At 42.6% G+C, this 21,416-nt stretch overlaps 1 protein-coding gene and 3 non-coding genes across 6 annotated transcripts in view; all 4 read left to right on the plus strand.

Moving 5' to 3' along the window:
• Nucleotides 1-21,416, plus strand: part of arhgef10 (Rho guanine nucleotide exchange factor (GEF) 10) — a 52,634-nt gene that overhangs the window by 22,742 nt on the left and 8,476 nt on the right. For all 3 annotated transcript variants that reach the window (XM_008276889.1, XM_008276888.1, XM_008276890.1), the window contains 9 exons: nucleotides 3,959-4,074; nucleotides 6,232-6,359; nucleotides 7,546-7,646; nucleotides 7,923-8,044; nucleotides 12,283-12,369; nucleotides 13,259-13,485; nucleotides 15,050-15,207; nucleotides 18,451-18,593; nucleotides 20,835-21,009. In XM_008276889.1, coding sequence (XP_008275111.1) covers nucleotides 3,959-4,074; nucleotides 6,232-6,359; nucleotides 7,546-7,646; nucleotides 7,923-8,044; nucleotides 12,283-12,369; nucleotides 13,259-13,485; nucleotides 15,050-15,207; nucleotides 18,451-18,593; nucleotides 20,835-21,009 — 1,257 coding nt within the window. The remainder of the gene's footprint in view (nucleotides 1-3,958; nucleotides 4,075-6,231; nucleotides 6,360-7,545; nucleotides 7,647-7,922; nucleotides 8,045-12,282; nucleotides 12,370-13,258; nucleotides 13,486-15,049; nucleotides 15,208-18,450; nucleotides 18,594-20,834; nucleotides 21,010-21,416) is intronic.
• On the plus strand, nucleotides 8,803-8,876 carry trnai-aau (transfer RNA isoleucine (anticodon AAU)). The gene has a single exon. It is a non-coding gene; the product is annotated as a tRNA-Ile (tRNA).
• On the plus strand, nucleotides 10,965-11,038 carry trnai-aau (transfer RNA isoleucine (anticodon AAU)). The gene has a single exon. It is a non-coding gene; the product is annotated as a tRNA-Ile (tRNA).
• Nucleotides 11,826-11,899, plus strand: trnai-aau (transfer RNA isoleucine (anticodon AAU)). The gene has a single exon. It is a non-coding gene; the product is annotated as a tRNA-Ile (tRNA).

The raw sequence follows: 21,416 nt of genomic DNA on the forward strand, positions 1-21,416 counted from the left end.
GTCAACTGTGGGCAGAAGGTCTGGTAGAGAATGTAGTGATTTTAGTTGATAAGACAGCGCCAGTGTTGGAGGATTGGTTTTTGTATCGGACATGTAGGTTTGAGAGTCTGAATTTGGAGCCAGCAAATACCGGTCAGTTAACTGCTTGTGCTAGCTAAGTGGCTACTGAACTTTTCAGTGGTGACTAAAGGTAAATATCTCTATGCACAAACTATTTGCAGGATTACAAAATATGCGGTAGTGAGAGGAAATTGATTAAATAGACTGAGTTTTCAACTTACGTCATTTTAGAAAATTCAAAATAAAAAAAGCAATCCTCTACTTGATAGAAATAATAAATGGCTAAATTGGGTCAGCCCTGCTTAGACCATCCAGTCACTGAGTGTTGATTTTTTTCCTTCTCTAATACTCTGGTATGCTGGCTGCTGAGTCCAATGATTTCAGTCTTTCCACTGGGTTCTCCCTGTCACAGACAGCTGCTCAGCCACTTTAAAAGGCCCAGATCAGACAAACAAGTAGCATAAAGAGACTCTATGATTTTGTGGTCACAGCACTGCAGATTTTATTCTCGGATTTGTTTGGCGTGTATATGTGTGTGCGCTGAAGTAATGTTAGCCTGCTTTATTGCTGAGCTGGGGAGTGCTTTGATGCGATATTATCCGCGGTTTGTCAAAGGTTATAAGTATTTAAGAAGAGGTCAAAAGCTCACGGTTTCAGTTGCCAGTGGTGGTGGGCTGGAATCCCTCCCACTGAAGTACACACTGCACTGTGTAGCTCACTGACTCGCCCATTCTCAAATGCTGGCTGTGATTCACTCACAGGATATTCACTCCTGTCCTGACAGGTGTCACAGTGTCACGTTTATCTCCTAATGAAATTTGCGTTGGTTTTTTTGTATGTGTTGTAGCATACAGTCCACAGCTACGTCTGGTTGTTGAGTTTGCTGCCTTTATATATTTCACTTTTTCCTTTAGCTGCTTTCATGCCCTCTTCATTCTTACCTCAATGTGCCCTCCACTGCAGCATCTAACGGCAGATCATCTGATACTTCACTGAGACTTACGAACAGTTCAACCGTTGGATGGGTGTATGTTAACAGATGGCACAAACAGACCAGAGTAACATCTGCTCTGACTTTAGGGTTTTCCTATGGCTGCGACTGACAGACAGGTTCACAGCCTCATCTTAGACCTGCTGCGATGATACAAGTGTATGTGCACTCTCCTTAAAAGCCTGAGGAAGGCCATATGGGTCTCAGTGTAGTGTTTGCTCTCACAAGTAGCAGTTAATTGAAGTAGATGTTGTGGAAGTTGGTGATATTATTGTGCGTTACCATCGCTTGAAAAAGAACTGCTCTTTGCCTTGACGGGACTGGATCGCTGTATTAATCAATAACAACAGACTGACCTTCACTTGGTTCACTCGCTCTGATGCAGTTATTTCCAGACCAGCTTCACTTCTGTGTGTGTCTGTGGGAATGTGTGTTTGTGTTACAAATGTGTGCATTGTCCAGGAACTTTTAACAAGTGGAAACTATTGTTTCTTAGTCCTCTGTGTTCAGCCAAAAAGCAGCTCAGTGACCAGCCTGCTATAAGGCAATGAAAGACTCTCCAGCATATGATGTCACCTCTTTGCATGTCTCTCTGCTGAGTTCATCTCTGCTCCACGCTGCATGGCCATCAGACCACCGTGCAAACCGGTCATTTGTAGTTACATTTTCCCCGCCGCTCTCACAGCCAGTGTGTAATTTGTAGATATATTGTTTGTTTTTTAGGAAATGTGTAATTGCTGGGATGACTGGCCTGCTTCTGAAGATGCTCCCAGGCCTGTTTTGTTAGAAAGCTCTTGGCATTTGGCAACCTCACAAAGAGCCATTCAGAGAGTTGGACCCAGGTTGAAATGAGCTGCACAGTGCCAGTCTAGTCTGTGGGAATGGTCAGCGATGATAGGAATATATTCCTCCTCGGGGCTTATCTCTGGTACTAAATACAGATAATAAACAGCACAAGATGGTATATATTGCTTTTATGTACACATTTGACATCATATCAGCTTTCTTCTTATGCATATTTATTTAAAAATAGGGAAGAACTGCACGGTTAGCTTTGAGGCCCATTATACAAATAGCACATGGCTTCTTATCAATAGATATTAAAGGATTTAGATGCAAACTACATGTCTGTTTGATTTAAGTTCAAAGCAAGTGCAGGGATATTGCCAAATTTGTAGTTTAATTAATCTTTTATTTTTATAGGCCAGGTTTTAACACAGCACTGTCTTCCATGGCTGTAGATTTAGCAGCATTTAGCCTTTCTAGGACAAACGCATGTAGGTTTACTCAGCATTTCTGCCCTGACCTGCATTTAGCCCCCTGTGTGTCAGCCTGATGAGCCTTGAAAATTGCACACAGTTCACTTAGACAAGGCAGTTACTTCGAATTTACATAAACATGCTCACCAAAGTGTGAAATCCACCCCAGCAGTTGATTTATCTGTTGCCTTCAGTAAATAAACATCATCAATAAGTGTATCGTGGGGGGATTGATTTGCTCCAGTGGCACAAATTAAATCCAACAGGAGGTCGTCGGCCATGAAAATATCAGCGAAACCCAAAACCCATACACCAGTTGTGTTCACGCATGTGTGAAGATGACAAAGAATTTTTTTTTTACCGTGCGAGCCGCCTCTTGCAGACGAGCTCAGAGGGAAACATTTTGGGAGTAATTCTCCCAGAGACCACCTACAAATTCGACATTTGGCGATATACAAACAAGGCTAAGGTTTTCCCTGAATGCCCAGTCAACAAGGCCTCCAGCAGGGGACTTGGGCTGGGTTGCCATGGAGTTGGAGCACCAGTCAGGCTTAGTGACTATTGTGGTAAGAGACGAGGAGGAGGTGAAGGAAGGAAAGGGAGAAGAGAGAAGAATGGCAGAAGCAAACGAAGCTGAAGGCATTCTGGTGCCAAAGACTCTGATGCAGTTTAACTCTTTGTTCGCTGTTTTCCACTCACAGCGGTTGTGTTTAGAGCTGAAGATGATTCATGCACCGCAATGTTTGAAGCCAGATTTTAATTTGAAGAAGACAAAAAAAAAAGTTCTTGTTAATTGAGCCGTTTGAAAAAAAACTGACCTCAATTATTTGTCGGTTGGCAACTTTGACCAACTGACAGGCGTTCTCCCCTGTGCTTTGTGTTCTCCGTGATTATCATCATGACTTTGTGCGTGGGAGAGAGAGAGAGAGAGACTCGTGGCCTGTCAGGCCTTTGATGTGTTTTGTGCAGCAGTGCTTTGTGTATCCAGAACACAGGCTGTTGTTTTCTATTGATACAGAACAACGGCTGAATAACTGCTCTGATCACATCACATAGGATCGTCGGGTTTGATATTTTGAGGACAAATGCAAATAAGATGAGAGGCAAATCCCTAGCAGCATGCATGGAGAAGGTACACAGGGGAAGAGCAGCAGGGATGATGTAAGGTGACATGCAAAAAACAAACAGTAGTAGGTGTGCAGCCTCTCAAAGCTAACAGTGGATGATAGTGTCCTTGTGAACGAGCGAGCTCATGGATGAGAATCACTGCCGGAGTTTGCAGAGCTGTCACTGCTGCCTGTGGGAAACCGACTGATTGCTCTCTATTGATCTTTGACTTTGTTAGTCCCAATTTTTAACCGCTTCCCCCACGAGACCGGCCTCCCTCATTGTTGCCTGTGTGCTCAGCTTTCTGTAAGGAGACTGCTGACAGCTGAGACATCAGCTTTTGGTCTTTTTCTTGCTGTGTCATTTTCAAGTGCTTTCAGGACACGGCTGTTTATTTGGGATCGCAGTGCTATCTGTGAGCTGAGAATAAGGCCATAATTCAACCAACAAAACATGTCAGGATTGTTTCACATATGTTACAATTTATTTGTGGTGTAAAATTTGTGAATTCTTTTTTTTAAACAAATGTGTGTCTGTGTAGGTAAACTGTACATGGGGCCCGGTCAGCTATACCAAGACCTGCAGAACCTCATCCATGATCTCAGCCTGGTCAACCAAATTTCCAGCATGATCAGCAGCCTCAAAGGAAACTACCAGGTAACATATGACTGCATGAACACAAGCACTGATTTAAACTCGCAGTATATTTCTAGTCTTCATTTTTTTTTGTATGCTGCACGGTGGCTCTGTGGTTAGCACTGTTGCCTCGCAGCAAGAAGGTCGCCGGTTTGCGTCCCAGTGAGGACACCTGGGATCTTTCTGTGTGGAGTTTGCATGTTCTCCCCGTGCAGCGTGGGTTCTCTCCAGGTTCTCCAGCTTCCTCCCACACAGTCCCAAAACATGCTGAGGTTAATTGGTGATTCTAAATTGTCCGTATGTGTGAATGTGAGTGTGCTTGGTTGTCTGTCTCCAAGTGTAGCCCTGTGATAGACTGGTGACCTGTCCAGGGTGTCCCCTGCCTTCACCCTGAGTCAGCTGGGATAGACTCCAGCCCCCCCACGACTCTAGTGAGGATTAAGCGGTGTATAGATAATGGATGGATGGATTTTTCTTTGTGGGAAGTTTGATTGAAATCATTCATATTTACTCCAGACAAGTATCAGTTAATCATGTCTGAAAGGGTCTCTGTATCCAAAAAATTAGGTCAAAGTTTGTGAGTTCATCACAGAAACAAAGAATTATTGTAAGTCTAAGCCATGATGAAACACTGAGTACTTGTTTTTTATGTTATTTGGACTAAACATGAGATATTTTCTATTGCTCATGCTGTCTAAAAATAGTCTTGGAAGCTTGGCAAAAGTTGACATTGATAAATGTTCCTTCGGTGCACCTAACGACTTTTAAAATCACATTCATCATGTCTCCCCCACAGATGTTCATAAGGAATGGGCTGTTATGTAGGCATATAATGTTTAGGCTGTGGAATGTGCCAGCGTGGGCAATTTGTCTTAGAGAGACTAGGAGTCTCTTATGTCCTGATTTGCACCGTTCAAGCCTGTCATATCATGTGACCACACACACACACACACACACACAGGCCGGTCTGTGCTAGTGTGATGGAAGCGTAGTTTGCGGAGCACAGCAGGGGAGTGTGTGGCTGTGTTTGTGCTGCGCTGGTCGGTCTGTCAGAGGCAGAGTGGGAGGCAGAGTAACAGAGAAGCTCTCACAGGGACATGTGTCCAAGAGATGGAGGGAGAGATGGAGATTGACGCAGAGGCAAAGGGAAAGGAAAGAAAGAGGCAGGACTGATATGTGTGAATGGTACGCTGTCGAAACATTCCTCAGCACTAAATGCTGCCTCCTACACGATACTGACAGTGGTCTAATTATAGTTGGGTACTGAAAGGCTCTTCATGTGTTTATGGAAAGGTCAAGATGTCATCCTTAAATTAAAGGCAATATTTTTGGATTACTTCGCTGAATAGCTAATTGATTTTAAATTGAAATTACAATCTAACACAATACAATCACAAATTCGGCAACTTACAATTTATGTTTTGGGTTTTGTGTCTGACCCAGAGTTCAAACTGTCATGTGTGTGGTTGTACAAATTCTTCCGTCTTTCTTATGTGACAGTCGCACATTTGATAGCATCTCTATGCTAATGCTCCATCACATGTTTTCAATCTGTTATACAGTGAATATTGAGCTGAAGCAGGACCTTTAATAATTACACGACAAATCAAATTGCAGTATCTCGTCAGAAAAATTGCATTTAGATATTTTTTCCCCAAATTGTTCAGCTCTAATCTAGAGTATATATGGCAAAACAATGTTCCATTAAAACTGGACAATTTATGAGGTTGTTTAGCTTGAAACTGCTGCTGTAGCTGCTGTATTTATTCAACAGCATGATCTGTTTCGTGGCCGTAGTGTTTGTTGACATTTTGTTGAAGGAAATTTGTAATAACTTGGCCGTCTCATAAACACATATATTGAAAAGCAAAGGTGCTAGAAATGATTTACAGTATAGCGCAGGCCAATACAACCTCATTGTAGTTGATAGGAAGAGCATCAGATCCTCTTAGGAATGCTCTTCATTTTTTGACTCGTGGAATGTCTTTAAATAAATGCGGTTATGATTTATTGATGTTGAAATGCTGTCAAGTGCATTTATTCCCTTCCCTCTCCCATTGTTGTGTCTGTTCCTTCTCCTCCTTTCCAACTCGATTCTTGTCTCTCTCAATATCACGGCTCTCTTCCTCCTTCTCATTGTCTCTGTTTTTTTCTCTCCATCATTATTCTTGTGTACAGAACGTTAATCCCACAGTGGCTCAGGACTGGGTATCAGGTCTCCAGAGGCTGATATTGAAGAAGGAGGAGGAGATCAGGGCAGCTGACCGGTGCAGGATCCAACTTCAGCTGCCTGGCAAACAAGACAAGTCTGTTTTATTTTTATTTTTTTAAATACACATTTGATTTAATTAATCTTTTATACTGACAGTATGTTCAACAGTCTCCTGTCTCAGGCCTCACCCCCTAAAGTGTTGTGTTTATCCTGGGTTTGCCTTTATCCCCTTTTACCCTGCTTTCTCCGTCTGTCCTGCCAGCCTCTGTGTATTCCTTTGGCTTTGGGAGAGAGTATTAAAGCACATTTGGCTATTCGGATAAACAAGTTTCTCCACCAGCTCTAATCTGAGGCATGAATCACAGGGGAGAAAATGTGCATCAGTGTTTGCAGCAGAAGTCTGCCCAGCTGCTGCTGCTCAACACAAAATGTTAATGTGACACATCTACACACGGATACAGTCTGCACATGGTTCCCCTGGGGTCCACATTGTTTTGACTTTTTCACATTCTGCGTCTATAACTGTCTTTTGCTTCTGTCTCTCTTTCACTTCCTCACTCCATCGCTCACCCCTTCTGTATTTAGCTGGTGAGATTATCCACGGGTATGTTTGGAAACACAGCTGCGCCTCTCTCATTCCTTCCTCGATCCCTCAGTCGCAAAAAAACACAACGCTTCTCGCCGTCAGCCAGGAGTGACACGAGCGATTTCAGACTTTCCCACACGTACAGCACACCTAATGTCTACACGAGCTGCTTATAGAAGCGATAATTGACATTGACTTCAATTGCATTCCTGTCACAGTCTGTCTCCAGAGGCAGCATTCAATGGAGGGACTCAGTTATTCACACGAGTGCCATTCAACACAGATAGAGGCCTTTTCTTTTGATGATATTCGGTGCTTAACTGTAAAGGGTGCAAGAATCTTCAAACGTTAACATGACTGCTCTGAGAAATGTAAAGGATAATCCAGGCCTCTTTGTTTGCACAGTGTTCACACATTCTTCAGGTCAATCTTGTTAAAGCATCTGATGTTTTGCACACAAACGTGATGTCTAGTTCATGAACTCACTCTTCAGTATTTGATCCCCAAGCACCAGATAGCACATGGCAGTTGTGAATTTTGAGTTGTGTGGCCAGTTTCTGCTCTTGAGTTAAATAAAATACATTTAAGATGCCACTTTAAACTACATACTGTAAATTATGCATTGTACAGACAGTACAAATGTTCTTTTGTTTTTCTCATCTTTGTCTTTTTGTTTTGTTCTCTCTATTTGCAGGGCGGGTAAACCCACTTACTTCAGTGCGGTGTTCAATACGCTCAGCCCAGCCATCAAGCAGTCATGGATCAGTAACTTGCAAATGGCGAAGCTGGCTCTAGGTACTGTCTGGCAGTATACTGCCACTTGTCTCAGCCGCACAATTGTTTTTCAATTGTGTCTGCGTGCATTCAGTTGACTTTATTGACCTATTGGTTTATATTTTTCTTTACTTCATTCATTGTAAACATTATTGGCTAGTCTTTCTTTAACAGGTGTATTTATTTAGATTTGACTTGACAAGGCGACTCTTGGAGCCATTAGTTCAGAAAACAGATAACTTGCTGACTGCATACTGTACATTACTGAATTGTGATATTGTGTTTGTTTTTTATCAGAGGAGGACAACCTGCAGGGCTGGTTCTTCGCTGAGGATGATGGAAACCAAATCAAAAAGCAGAAACACCCTCTCCTGCTTCGACAAATGCCTGTGGTCATGTCAAAACTACAGGAGTTCAAGGTGAGATCATTTCCTTTCCTAGAACTTAGTTAGTTTGGGGCAGGTAGGCCAGTTATCTCAGCTGGTTAGCATGTGTGCTCATAGCATAAGGCTGCTGGTTTGATCTCCTTACAATCCAGTTTGGGTTGCAGAGAGAGTGCAGGCTGGAGCTCTGAACACAGTTTAATTTGATTACTGACAAAATGAAGTCTCCATCGCCTCGCAGCTGCAAGATCACTGATTTGCGTCCCGGTTAGGAAGCCTGGATCTTTCTGCGTGGAGTTTACATGGTCTCCCCATGAAGCGTGGGTTCTGTCCAGGTCCAGCTTCATCCCAAAGTCCAAAAACATGTTGAGGTTAATTGGTGATTCTAAATTGTCCGTAGGTGTGAATGTGAGTGTGCTTGGTTGTCTGTCTCTAAGTGTAGCCCTGTGATAGACTGGTGACCTGTCCAGGGTGTCCCCTGTCTTCACCCCGAGTCAGATGGGATAGACTCCAGCCCCCCAGGACCCTAGTGAGGATTAAGCGGTGTGTAGATGATGGATGGATGGACAAAATGAAGTCCAACATATCATACTAGGATACTATACTATAAATGATTTGCTGCTAATATTAAAAAAAAAATGCACTTGAACTTCTTTTTTATTTTCATTTATTTCACTGTGGCTCAGAAATATCACACTCTTTGCTGTAGGTCATACAATACTTACTGTAGTACTAGCTTCCAGCACTGATTAACTAACTGGGCCAAAGAATATTTAAAATATCATGAAAGGTGTGGCCGGTTAGCTCAGTTGGTTAGAGCGTGGTGCTAATAACGCCAAGGTCGCGGGTTCGATCCCCGTACGGGCCAGTAACTTTTAAAGGGACTAGGTTGCTTTAGTAATTGTACTAACTCTTATTGTGTTAAGTCAAAAGTGATGTACTGCAACTGGTAAATTGGCTTCGACTGAAAACCCACAGTACAGCGCACATCCTTTCATCTGTCTTTCTTTGTAGTTAATTAATTGATTTATTGATTGGTGTGTGTACATCCTGAAAAACGATACTGGTCTGTGTAGAACGGTCACACTGGAGCATGTTACATGTAACCTGTTTGTTTATCTGCTAATATTTATGTCACTAATCCCTTTCTAAACCTTGTTCTTATTTATTCCACTTTAAGTTCACACTTACAGAATACTTAACATACCAAAGCTTTTCATCTCCTTTTCGTGTTTTAGTCATTGCAAAGAGGAATGAGATGATTGAGGTTTTGCTGGCTTGTGGATAAATACAGCGCAGGGTGTGATCATAACAAGAGTGAAACATGCCAACATGGAAATGCAGTTTTAATCTATTGTTGGCGTAGCTTGGATGCAGCAGCCAGTAGGTCCTCTCTTTAGGGAGAAGGAGGCTAGCAGTGTAAATGTTGTTTTACATCCTCTGTGTGTGAATCAGTGCTGTAAATATTAATCCTCCCAGCATGCCACTGCAAAATTTACTGTTGCTTTGTGTAGCAGCAAAAATTGACCAGCTGGGTCGAAATATGGGTTAGACTCAGTTGGTTAGAGCGTGGTGCTAATTATGCCAAGGTTGTGCTTTTGATCCCTGACAGGCCACTCAATTTTAAAGATTTTAAACCACAATACCATGCTTTTCGCTTGCAGCCACGCAGGGTAGTTCCACTGACCCACGCTGCTGTGATCCTGCTCAGACGCCGGGGTGATCCCCTCCCAGTCTGCTCTCCTCTTCTGTCCTCAGTATCTGAACAGTGCTGGAGACAAAAGAGGAATTTGTTTGTAAAATCTATGTCTTAAACTCTCAATTTCTGTGGTTTGGAATTTATCATTTTCAGCCACATTGTGCTGTGCTGAGTTACTCCTGATGTGAACTGAACCTCTCTAGCTGTTGCTGCTTCACGCTAAAAGCCACCCAGTGTCATACAGGTTGGATGCTTTCAGTTTGGTGAGAAGAAATATATTGTGTCTATCAAGGAGCTACCAGAGCTTCATTTATGGTTCAGGTGACATACTTAACTTTCTGTGCAGCGTAGCGAAGTGTAAATGCAGCTCAACTGATCACATCTGGTCACAGCCCAGCATGACTAACCCCTTTACACGACACTGATTGTGGAATGGAGTCAATTTATATTACGCACACATCGTTAACTGGCACTGACTGACGGAGTGAGCCAGAAAGTCCCTTCCTTGTGTACATGTTGACTCAGTTGGTTAGAGTGTGGTGCTAATGAGGCCAAAGTTAAATTGTGACTTATGACCACTTTGGTCGCTGTAATAAGTCTCATAGTGTTGAGAGAATATGAGCACACTGGATGTGAGCAAACTGGGGCGTGCAGAATACTATCTACGCCATTTTCAGGCAAGATGGGATTATTTTCATGAAGTACAACTTGGAAAAACACGGAGGAAAGCTCCTAGATATGGAGTTTTCTCTCAGATTTATTACACTGACCAAAGTAACCAACTAACACACAGATACCCAAACGCTATTTAAGGCTCAAAGTCACACACACACGCCTTAAAATAACATGTATATTAATAACCTTTTCCCTCAACTTCAAAGTTTTTCAACCAAACCACCATGAATTCCCCCTGCAGCTTACAGGGTAGCTGCACCCAGCTGTCCTGCTGTGACTCTAAGACAAATCTGTGTTAGCCCAGTTGGCTTGGGAGTGATGCTAATAAGATCAAGTGCACTGTGCGGCCGCTCAAATTCAAAGATTTTACACCACAACACCATGCTTTTCCCTGCAGTCTCACCGGGTAGCTGCAAAGAGCCACAGTGCTCAGAAGTCCGGCCAAACCTCCACCCCAACCACCCAGTATCATCTCCTTCTCCCGTCCTCAGCACCCAAACCGAGCCAGAGAATAGAGACAAATTTGTTTGTCATGTTTCTGTGCATTAACGTATTTCTCTTCTGTAGTTCTTCCCCATGTGGGGCCGGTTAGCTCAGTTGGTTAGAGCGTGGTGCTAATAACGCCAAGGTCGCGGGTTCGATCCCCGTACGGGCCAGTAGATTTTGGGGCTGCAAGGTGGTGCAGTTGATTAGCACTGTTGCCTCGCAGCAAGAAGGTTGCCGGTTTGCGTCCCAGTGGGGGGGCACCGGGATCTTTCTGCATGGAGTTTGCTTGTTCTCCCCGTGCAGCGTGGGTTCTGTCCAGGTCCAGCTTCCTCCCACAAGGTCCAAAAACATGTTGAGGCTAATTGGTGATACTAAATTGTCCGTAGGTGTGAATGTGAGTGTGCTTGGTTGTCTGTCTCTAAGTGTAGCCCTGTGATAGACTGGTGACCTGTCCAGGTGTCCCCTGCCTTCGCCCTAAGTCGGCTGGGTTAGGCTCCAGCCCCCCCGCGACCCTAATGAGGATTAAGTGGTGTATAGATAATGGATAGATGGATAGTTCTTACCCGAAAGTCTGGGATGTTATTGTCACTTGCCTGTGTGGACCCTTCATATATATTTTACTATTTACTGATCATATTAAATCATGTCAAAGCTGTGATGAGTTACCACTTCACACTAAAAGCTGTCCAGTGTCAAACAGGTGGGATGCTTTTAGCTAGAAGAATGCGTTCATCAGCGAGCTAGCAGAGCTTCATTAGCGGTTCAGGAAACCTAGCCTACCTTCCTGTGCAGTTTAGTGCAACTGGAGCTCAGCTGATAATGGCTATTCACGGGCTGACATGACTAAACCTTTCACATGACACTGACTTGTGGATCGGACTCAGGTTACAGTATGTACATGTTAACTGCCGTTGACTGACGAGCTGCCACCAAAATAGCCCTTTCATGTGCATGTGGGGCCGGTTAGCTCAGTTGGTTAGAGCGTGGTGCTAATAACGCCAAGGTCGCGGGTTCGATCCCCGTACGGGCCACTTGATTTTGAGAATGTAAACTTTGATGAGATCCCTCTACAGTCAGAAGTATTCATTTGTTTGTGCTTGTTCTTGGCTGAAAATCTCATGTCATGTGGTTGCCCATCCTCTTTCCTGTAAACATCTCCTCTGTACCTAAATGCTCACCAGCAATGTAGAAAAATAACTGGTCTTCTACGGCAGGTTAGGAGGTTTAGAGTGGTTGTTTCAGAAGGGCTAACATTTGTAGAGACCTTTAATTTTTTTTAAACTTGCCACTTAACACAGTCTGGACGAAACAAACACTTTTTTTATCTACTCTATGAACTTTGCTGTAGTGGCTTTGGACATGTTCTCATCTGAACTTCTTACATTCTGTTATGTTTGTTCCTGTTCTGCGGCAGGTCGAGTGTGCCGTGCACAATCCAGAGCCACACATCAACACGGAGAGCACAGCCGACACTCCTGTGGTGGGACACGGATGTGTCTGGGTAAGACTTCCATCCTGTGTTTTAGACTACATTTGAACCATGATGAAACAGAGGAGTGTTTATAGTGGGTACCTACCAGAGTGAGAGAAAATTTGCAGTTGTAGAGAAACACATTCAAGGACTTCAACTCTGAAATCTGAGGCTTGTAGCTGAAAACTCTGTTATGTTTGAGTGACTGAAGCCAGCATTTGTTGGTCTTGGAAGTCCTCTTATTTCGAACATGTAGCACTGTGTAAGCTTAACCACTTTTCTGTCAGAGAGTCTGACTCCTTCCTTCAGCACAGAGCTGGTTTTCACTGTAATGAGTGGGCAGAGCAGATGTTACGTTTTTCGCTGTTTATTTAATAAAACGTCTAATGTCCCCTTGAGAAAGAAAACCACAGCTTGAAAGTTATTTTTTCAGTACTTACATTTTGTTTCTGAAAACAAACAGTGACTGTCATAACAAGGCTAATCACGGCTAATGTAGAGTTTTTGACAGTGAGGGAAAATTTGGGGCCTGTTGAAGATATAAACATCACTCTTAGTTGGTTATTTTCAGGACGAGGTAATAAGTAAACTGTTACTAAAAGAAGTAAAATCAGATGGTTGGATTTTAGTTGTTTCTACATTGAAAGTCTTAGCTGTGCTCCCATAAATTAGGCTGTTTTGACATGATTCTTATGCGCACTTATTCGTGTAATTAAACTTTGATCAGTGGATAGTGTTTTCTCATGAATAACATCTGGAGTACTTAAGATGGTTTAGTGTTGTTTTCTCTCTTTTCATACACACTGCTTTCCAGGATGAGTATCTAGTTTTATCAGAACTGGGCCACTAGCTTTTTATATAAAGCATTTCCGAATATGAATTTAAATTTCCTTAAAACTGTGTCCTTGTTTTTATTCAGGTTGCAAGTTGCACTAACCAGATGGGCCAGATCGCCATAGTGGCCATGCAAAACTCCAGCCCCAAGGTGACCGAGTGTTTCAACGTAGAGTCCCGTATCCTGTGCATGGCCTACGTCCCGACTGAGCAGCTCCAGGAGAACGGCGAGAAGGTCCCTGAGAACAATCACGCTCCTCTAGCGAAGGCCAGTGAAACCCCCAGTGTGTGTCTGGGCATGGAGGAGGGCAGGTATGAATAATTGCACATAATGTACCAATAAAAGTGTGTCTGCAGGTTTTCAGTGTCCTAAAATGTTTATGATTTCTGTAAAACACTCACACATTTCATACCATAGAGTATGTTTGTTTTTAATAGGGAGCAATCTTATAGTTATACATTTACAAATGGAAGAAAAAAAATCAGTAATTGAAGCAAGTTAAAGCAAATTTGTTAAAGGAGTTTCAGAAAAAGTGACCATACATAATGCATAATTGAAGAGTTCATTTGCAAAAACAGATAACTCCATTTTTTTTAGAAAACTTATTGACTTATTAACTTTTTGTTATTTTCTTGAGATAATATCAATCAAACTGAAGTTAGGTGGATTTGACTCAGTAGAAGTGACAAAAATATAGATAACTTAAGTTTGATTGATATTGTCTCAGGTAGACGCTGGAAAAGTAGGTTTTCTGAAAGTTTGTGAAGATGAAGTTATCTGTTTATGCAAAGAACTGTTCATATTCTTTATGTAGCCACTATTTGCCTTATTCAGAATGCTAATAAGGCGCTGCTGTTGTGAGACTAATAATGAAGCCTGCTTTCAGCGAATGCTCAGTTTGTCCCATTGTCAAAGTTCAGTGTTATTGAGCAATAGTTTTGCTTACCACTTGCTAATCTTTACAATTGTCCACACAAAGACATGATATAAATTCAACAAAATATAACTTTGCATGGTCGAACAGGGGCTGCAGGGTGGCGCAGTTGGTAGCACTGTTGCCTCGCAAGAAGGTCGCCGGTTCGCGTCCCGGTGGGGGCACCGGAATCTTTCTGCGTGGAGTTTGCATGTTCTCCCCGTGCAGCGTGGGTTCTCTCCGGGTTCTCCGGCTTCCTCCCACAAGGTCCAAAAACATGTTGAGGTTAATTGATGATTCTAAAATGTCCGTAGGTGTGAATGTGAGTGTGCTTGGTTGTCTGTCTCTAAGTGTAGCCCTGTGATAGACTGGTGACCTGTCCAGGGTGTCCCCTGCCTTCGCTGGATAGGCTCCAGCCCCCCGCGACCCTAGTGAGGATTAAACGGTGTATAGATAATGGATGGATGGTCGAACAGCAACTTTGCCACTACTTTGATGTCAGTCAATTTTTAAAAATATATCCATCCATCCACTATCTATACACTGCTTAATCCTCACTAGAGTCTATCCCAGCTGACTGAAGGCAGGTTCAGCTGGACAGGTCACCAGTCTATTACAGGGCTACACTTAGAGACAGACAACCAAGTACACTCACATTCACACCTACTGACAATTTAGAATCACCAATTAACCTCAACATGTTTTTGGACTGTGTGGGAGGAACCTGGAGAACCCGGAGAGAACCCACGCTGCACGGGGAGAACATGCAAACTCCACGCATAAAGATCCCGGGTGTCCTCAGCGGGACACGAACCAGCGACCTTCTTGCTGCAAAGCGACGGTGCTAACCACCGAGCCACCTTGCAGCTAAAACTATATCTACTACTAAAATGTTATTGATAGCATGTGGATGCGAGTGTTTCTATTCATTCTGTATTCATTTTCTCTCTTGTGTTATTTAGCATTATTGTGTATAAGAGCAGCCAGCGGTCCAAGAAAGTGCGCCTGCAGCATTTTTTCACCCCGGACAAGTCCACAGTCACCAGCCTGGTCTACAGGAGACACTGTCTGTACGCCGGCCTGGTCAGCGGCTCCGTTGCAATCTACTCCAGGTCACAAGGTGTGTGTGTGTTTGAGGAGATCTCTATATCTCTTCTGTTTTATTTTTAGAATTCCACTTTTGCGATGTTTGTTGATACTCTAGAGTAGCTATAATTAGGGCAATTATGAGGTTAAATCACTGTTATTGTGCAAAACAGAAATGCATTCATTGAGGTAATTAGATTTGGGTTTGAAGCAGCGTAGGTTGACAGCGTTGACTTCAATGTTTAGTTTTTCAGCAGCATCAAATGTTGTGACTTCAGCCATGTTTATGAATAACAGGACTGTTGCTGACTGTGTGACTTTGTTGTTGCACCAAATTTCATCACGCAGCAACATGTGTAATTACCTTTTTATGAGTGTATGGCGGAAATGTAATGTTTTAAAAATGCTGATGAGGTGGTTGCTAAATGACACACTTAAGCATTTATAGCCAAACTCAGGCCAAAGAGTTTTTCTGTGCTGCACACACTCACACTATTCCCACCTCCCCAGCTACTTATTTTTTGAATTTTTTTTGTGAGCCACTGGGCTACCGTTAGTAAATAAGTCAGATGTGTAGCTTGAGGTCAGAGGTGTCTCCTGCTGTGTGTTGAGATTCTGTTTCCGTTTGCTCGGTTGTCTGGGAGAAGCCAATCTGTTAGCGGTGACCTATTTCATGATTTTTTTTTCTTCTCTGACGAGCACAGACGTTACACTCTGGGCTGCACTCTTCCCACAGTTTTTCACATTCTCCGTTTTGTTCTGTCTCTTGTTGGCTTCCATGGCGGTGCAAACAGAGGGTGTCTGAGCATCTTCCTCATTCTGTCTCACTGGTCCTCTGACATAATGTGGGTAAAGATAAGTACATATTTTGGAGCACGAGGAAACAGAATCTTGTCTAATTCTTGGTTGTCAAACATAAGTATGGGTATCACTGTCCTGCAATGCCACCGCTGTGAGAGGTATATTTTATTAAACCTGGTATTCATTCCTCTACGTACCCTAAACTAGACTTTAGCTTTGTTGTTCTGTTAGGTTGCTCTGTTAGGTCTGGAGAGAGGAATAGAAGCAGATACAGAGAGAATATGGATGATGGCCCGAGGACAGAAACGCTAAACTATTCTCGCTCCTCCCTCTGTCAAGCTACAGTTTGCCTGGAAGAAATAAACAGTATGTATGCAACTGTTCAGGAATTCTTTTTTTTTTTTATTACATGTTGTTTTGGTGCTACGGCTTTTTCCACTTCACTGGTCTCACATCAGTGACGAGGCAGTGCTGAGTGCTGACCTTTGGTGTACCTGGATGTTCCAACAAGTGGCTGCTTGTTATCATTCATCACCACCGCTGTGTCAAATGAATTCCCAAAAGAAAAATCCTGGCCCAAGGCACCCGGAGTTTGATGTTTATGATTTGTAGCCATCAACCACTTTCTCTCTCGCTGTCTCTGGAACACGATGCTTGACGCTGAAACGATGACTCATCCTGCATACATTGGTAGGGAAACTGTTCCCTGCACCCATGTTGTAATGCTGCTCAAGTACTTTGTCACAGTGACTGGCTTTGCCTGTGCTCCATTAGCATTTAAAGTGGAGCCACGGCTTACCTTTCAGAGAACAGCACACTTGGAGAAATGATCAGCTCATACGACTTGATGTTAAACTGCCAGCTGATCAAAGGGGACCCTTAAAGTGTGTCGTATCAAGATGTCAAAAACAACTGCGCAAATGGAAATGTTGCTTTCTCTTTTACGTCTTAAGTGCTGAGTTACTTCTTGGAAATAACACTGTTGATGCAATGTTAGTGGAACTGGCCAGTCAGCCTCGTTCTGCCATGCTTGCTTTTTCCTGTGTGACTGACTGTCGGAGAGATGGAGAAAGAAGGAGGCAATGATTCGGCAAAGGTCACACGTCATAGCCAGACAGCGAGAACATGAACTCCATTCTCCTCCATTTAGCCGTACCGCATCACCAATTTTATTGTTCCGAGTAGCGCACGTCGTGTGTGCGCTGCAGACTTGTCACAGTGAGAAAAATGATTAGTGCGTTTGATCGGCTTCAATATCTGGTTGTGTTTGTTGGCTGGTGAGAATAAATACACTTTGTTGCAGCTGTCATTGGCATGAAGGAATGCTACAGTTGAAGAAGAGAGAGATGTGGGCAGACACACTTCAGCAGAGAGGACTTACATAAGCCTGCAAGTTGGCACTCCTGTCTTCGCTTTTCTTTTTTTTCTTTCCTCCTCACTGCTCCTTTCCTTTTTCCATTTCCCTTTTTCTCATACGTTCACCTACTCGGTGTGATTATTACAATAATATACACAGTGCGTTGCTGGAATGCTAATACCACCTAGCTCCCGTTAGAAGGAGATTTCCCTTACTTCCTCAGTCATTACTGTACATCTGAAAGAACATCTCTCCCCGCGTGGCACCTCTCCCTTCAATAGCTGCCTTTGTGCCTTCCATTAAACAAACATTATTGGTGAGGCCTCATTCGCTTCCTGGCCTAGATTAGTTAAGGGAATGTGGGCCTGGATGAAATGCACTTTGTATTCAACCCTGGTCCCGTGAAGCAGCGGACAGTCTGGATTTAACTGTTGATTCCTGCTGTTTACATGAAACTTTAAATCGTCAGCTTGACTTAGCTGAGCTCTGTCGTGTTTTTTTGTCACAGTTTGTGCATACTTGTCTGTCTGCAAATACCCTTCCTCTCATTTAACAGCCACAGCGATTGAATTCCTAACACTTACATAAATATAATGGTTTGCAGAAGTGTAACGTGTTGATAGTTATAAAGATACTGCAGGGGGGTGTTTCATTGCAGTGGAGCTGGCAGTGTAGGTGCCCGGGCACATGTAGAACAGAGTGTGTAGGAGGTGTGTGTGGGATACAGCTCAGCTCTGACTAATGCTTCACAGCCCATCTATATTCATAGTGAAGGCTGTGGAAACCATCAATGACCACTCTTCCAGTATTAGCAGACTTATAAATGCGGATGACCTTCGCAGACGACATTTATAAAGACAGATGGAACAATTGCTGCGTTGTTTATGTACTGCATAAAGCATTAAGTGAAAAATCGCAACAGGTTTATGTTGCAGATTAGAATGCGATGATATTATTAGAGATAAATAAAGACAGGTTTGCTGGAATGTTATTAGATTTCAGTTTTATAGCTCTGGTATTGTTCAGTGCCTGTGGACTTACAGAGTTTGCATACAGAATAAACTGCATTTTTGTTAAGGTTTGTTTCCTAAACTGACAGAAATGTGTTTCTTCTCGCAGATGGTTTGTGGAACTCTGAGAAGCCCAAGTCCCTGAAGCTCGGAGTCCTCCCTGTCAAGGCCATGCTGGCTGTGGAGGAGCACCTCTGGGCTTCGTCAGGAGGACAAGTCTTCATCATCAGCACCCACACACACTGTGTAGAGGTAACCCAGCTCTGATACTGTTAAGCTACTAGTACATGCCCCCTCCACAGCATGAACAGAGCAGTTTATCCGGTAAATCGTGTGTGAAGTAGATAAACCTTGATATTCCTGTTTGGGTATCTTTCCCAGCACATAAGCTGCAGTAAAAAAGGACAACCATTTTCTCATTTTTCTGTCATGTTTGTGGGAAATCTGGACTTTTCTTAGGAGCTGGTCAGTTTAGGGACACGGTTTTATTTTCTTCAAGGCAGGTTTAGATGAGAGAGGAAGACTGTAGAGTGTGTATGGTTCAGTACACATCGGTGATGTAAGGAGCAAAGATGGGAAATGATCACCACGGGGGGAATCAGGAAATAACTCAATGGAGTGAGAGCTGGATTTGTGACTAGATCTCTTGAGTGTGGACCGTCAGGAAGATTTCTTACGAAGGAGCTAGTGTAGGCAAAAAAAAAAAAAAACAACGTAGGAAGGACCACAATCAGGTTACGGTGCCTCGTTTTCCTTCCCATTGTTTCTCTTTCCATTTCCTGGAATATGGATGGCATATCCATGTGTGTGTCCTGGCCTGGTTAAGCACCTGCCGTAGGTCCCGGAATAGTAACATTCCTCTGACATGCACTCACTAATAATCTGTTTAGCCTCATTAAGCTCATTATGTTGGACAACCTGCCTGTCTCGCTCTCTTTTCCTCACTAAGGACTTACAGTTGGTTCAGAGCGGTGACTCTAAGTCAGAGCACTGAGGTAGCGAGGAAGACGAAGTAAGCTAGATACAAAGAATTGGAATATTTAAAAAAGCACGTGGCAGATCAAATATAAATTACAATAGTTAAAATGTGTGGGAAAATGCAGGACATTATATTTACATTTCATGCTTCCTCATCGCTACATGTTTCTGAACTCTATACCGAAACACTTGTGAATGGACTCCTGTTAGCCAAATATAACTCCACCTACACACTCAGCAGTATGTGGTAATGGAGCGAGAGCCCGGCGTATACAGTCGTCCTCAAATGTATTCATACCCTTGCATTAAATTCACAATAGTCACTCAAATAACTAGAAAGTGAAAAAGTAATAATAAATAAAAATTTACTAAATTATAATTTAGTGAAATAAGACATTGCTTTTGAATTGTGGTTGAAAAGAATAATTTAAAAAATAAAACTGTCCTGAACAAATTAGAGCACTTTGCTGATGAGCAGTGAAATCAAAACACCTGTCAACAGGTGCAGAAGTCTGACTGAGAGTTACAGAAAACACCTGATGGCAGTGATTGGCTCAAAGGGTTGTTCAACGGAATATTAGTTTACGGGTCCCATCATGCTTGTTTGATTGTTTATTTTTGTTGAACCACAATTCAAAAGCAATGTCGTGATTTTCATTAAATTCTTATTTATTATTACTTTTGTCAATTTCAGCTTATTTCAGTGATAGCTGTTTTTTTTTCTTCTTTAATGAATGGGAGGGTGTGAATACATTTGAGGACGACTGTTAGTCTCCACATACAAAGAATTCTAAATCATACTTTTGAAACTGTCCGACCTAATGAAAGAGAAAATTAGAGTAAAACAATATTATAAAATGTCTTTACTTTTAGGTGTGTAAACCAAATCTGTGAATTATGTTCTGAAGTATTGAAATATCACATCTTTTATTCACTGGGACAAAAACATTGTATTATATACTGCTTTGTCTATTGGGAGGTTTAATTCTCTTCCTAAGGTATAATCAGAGAGTCCAGACATAACAACCACTAGCAATGCATGGGCTGCTGCAGTCTAAACAGACTGAGACAGACCGGGGAGTCTCTGTAGTTTGTTGTCACACAAAGCCGACACGTGACAATCTAGACGTACTCCGCCAACAATGACATGTTTGACCTGGGTTTAACATAGTGCCGGTGTGATACTACAACAAATATAGTAGTATTTTGTGTTGTTTTGCGCCCAGTGTCAAGATTTTGCTGTGAATCTTAATCTTAAAGAAGCTGCTGTATTATTTTATTGAATTTATCTATTTCAATGTTTAAAATAGCATGCCGTGCCATGTCCACATCTTTTTCACTCTGACTAGCTCTGCTGAAGTTCTGATTTTCACATGACGATATACATGGAATGCGTTCCTAATCATAGAGTCAGAATGACCTCAGCAGCAGACATTCCTTTCAGTCTTCATTTGATGTGAATGTGCAGTAGATAATGACCAAGTCTTGTCATCTTGTCTTGTCTCCTTCATGTAGAGGCAGCTGGAGGCCCACCAGGAGGAGGGCATGGTGGTGTCCCACATGGTGGTGGCTGGTGTGGGGATCTGGATCGCCTTCAGCTCCGGTTCCACGCTGCGCCTCTTCCACACTGAGACCTTAGAGCACCTGCAGGACATAAACATCGCTACACCTGTCCACAATATACTGCCTGGTAAGGTGTAGTTTTATATCTCAGACTGGCAAAATAACAGTCTGATCTACATTCCAGTGATTATTAAACATTAAACAAGAGGGCTTGAAAATTTAAAGTAAAAGTATGGAAATGTATTCCGTTTACATTTTTGATATCTTGGAACTCAGCATAACTTCAGGCTTCTGCAGGCACTTTTGTGATCAGACAGTGAGCTCGAGTATGAATTATTTGGAGAAGAAGTCACCACATTTTTTAATAATTCTAGTAACACACACCACTTCTTTGTTCAAAGGCAGTCAACCTGCAACTTGCTTCCTTAAACTTTTTCGCAATCTGTTTGTTCTCTGCACCCCATCGCTGACATTTTTTTTTCTAAATTTGACAAATAAAATCTGAATATGAGCTTTTTTTTCCCCAACTCAAAA

The sequence above is a fragment of the Stegastes partitus genome, unplaced genomic scaffold (genome assembly GCF_000690725.1).
Source record: "Stegastes partitus isolate 25-593 unplaced genomic scaffold, Stegastes_partitus-1.0.2 Scaffold82, whole genome shotgun sequence".
NCBI classification, from domain to species: Eukaryota; Metazoa; Chordata; class Actinopteri; family Pomacentridae; genus Stegastes; species Stegastes partitus.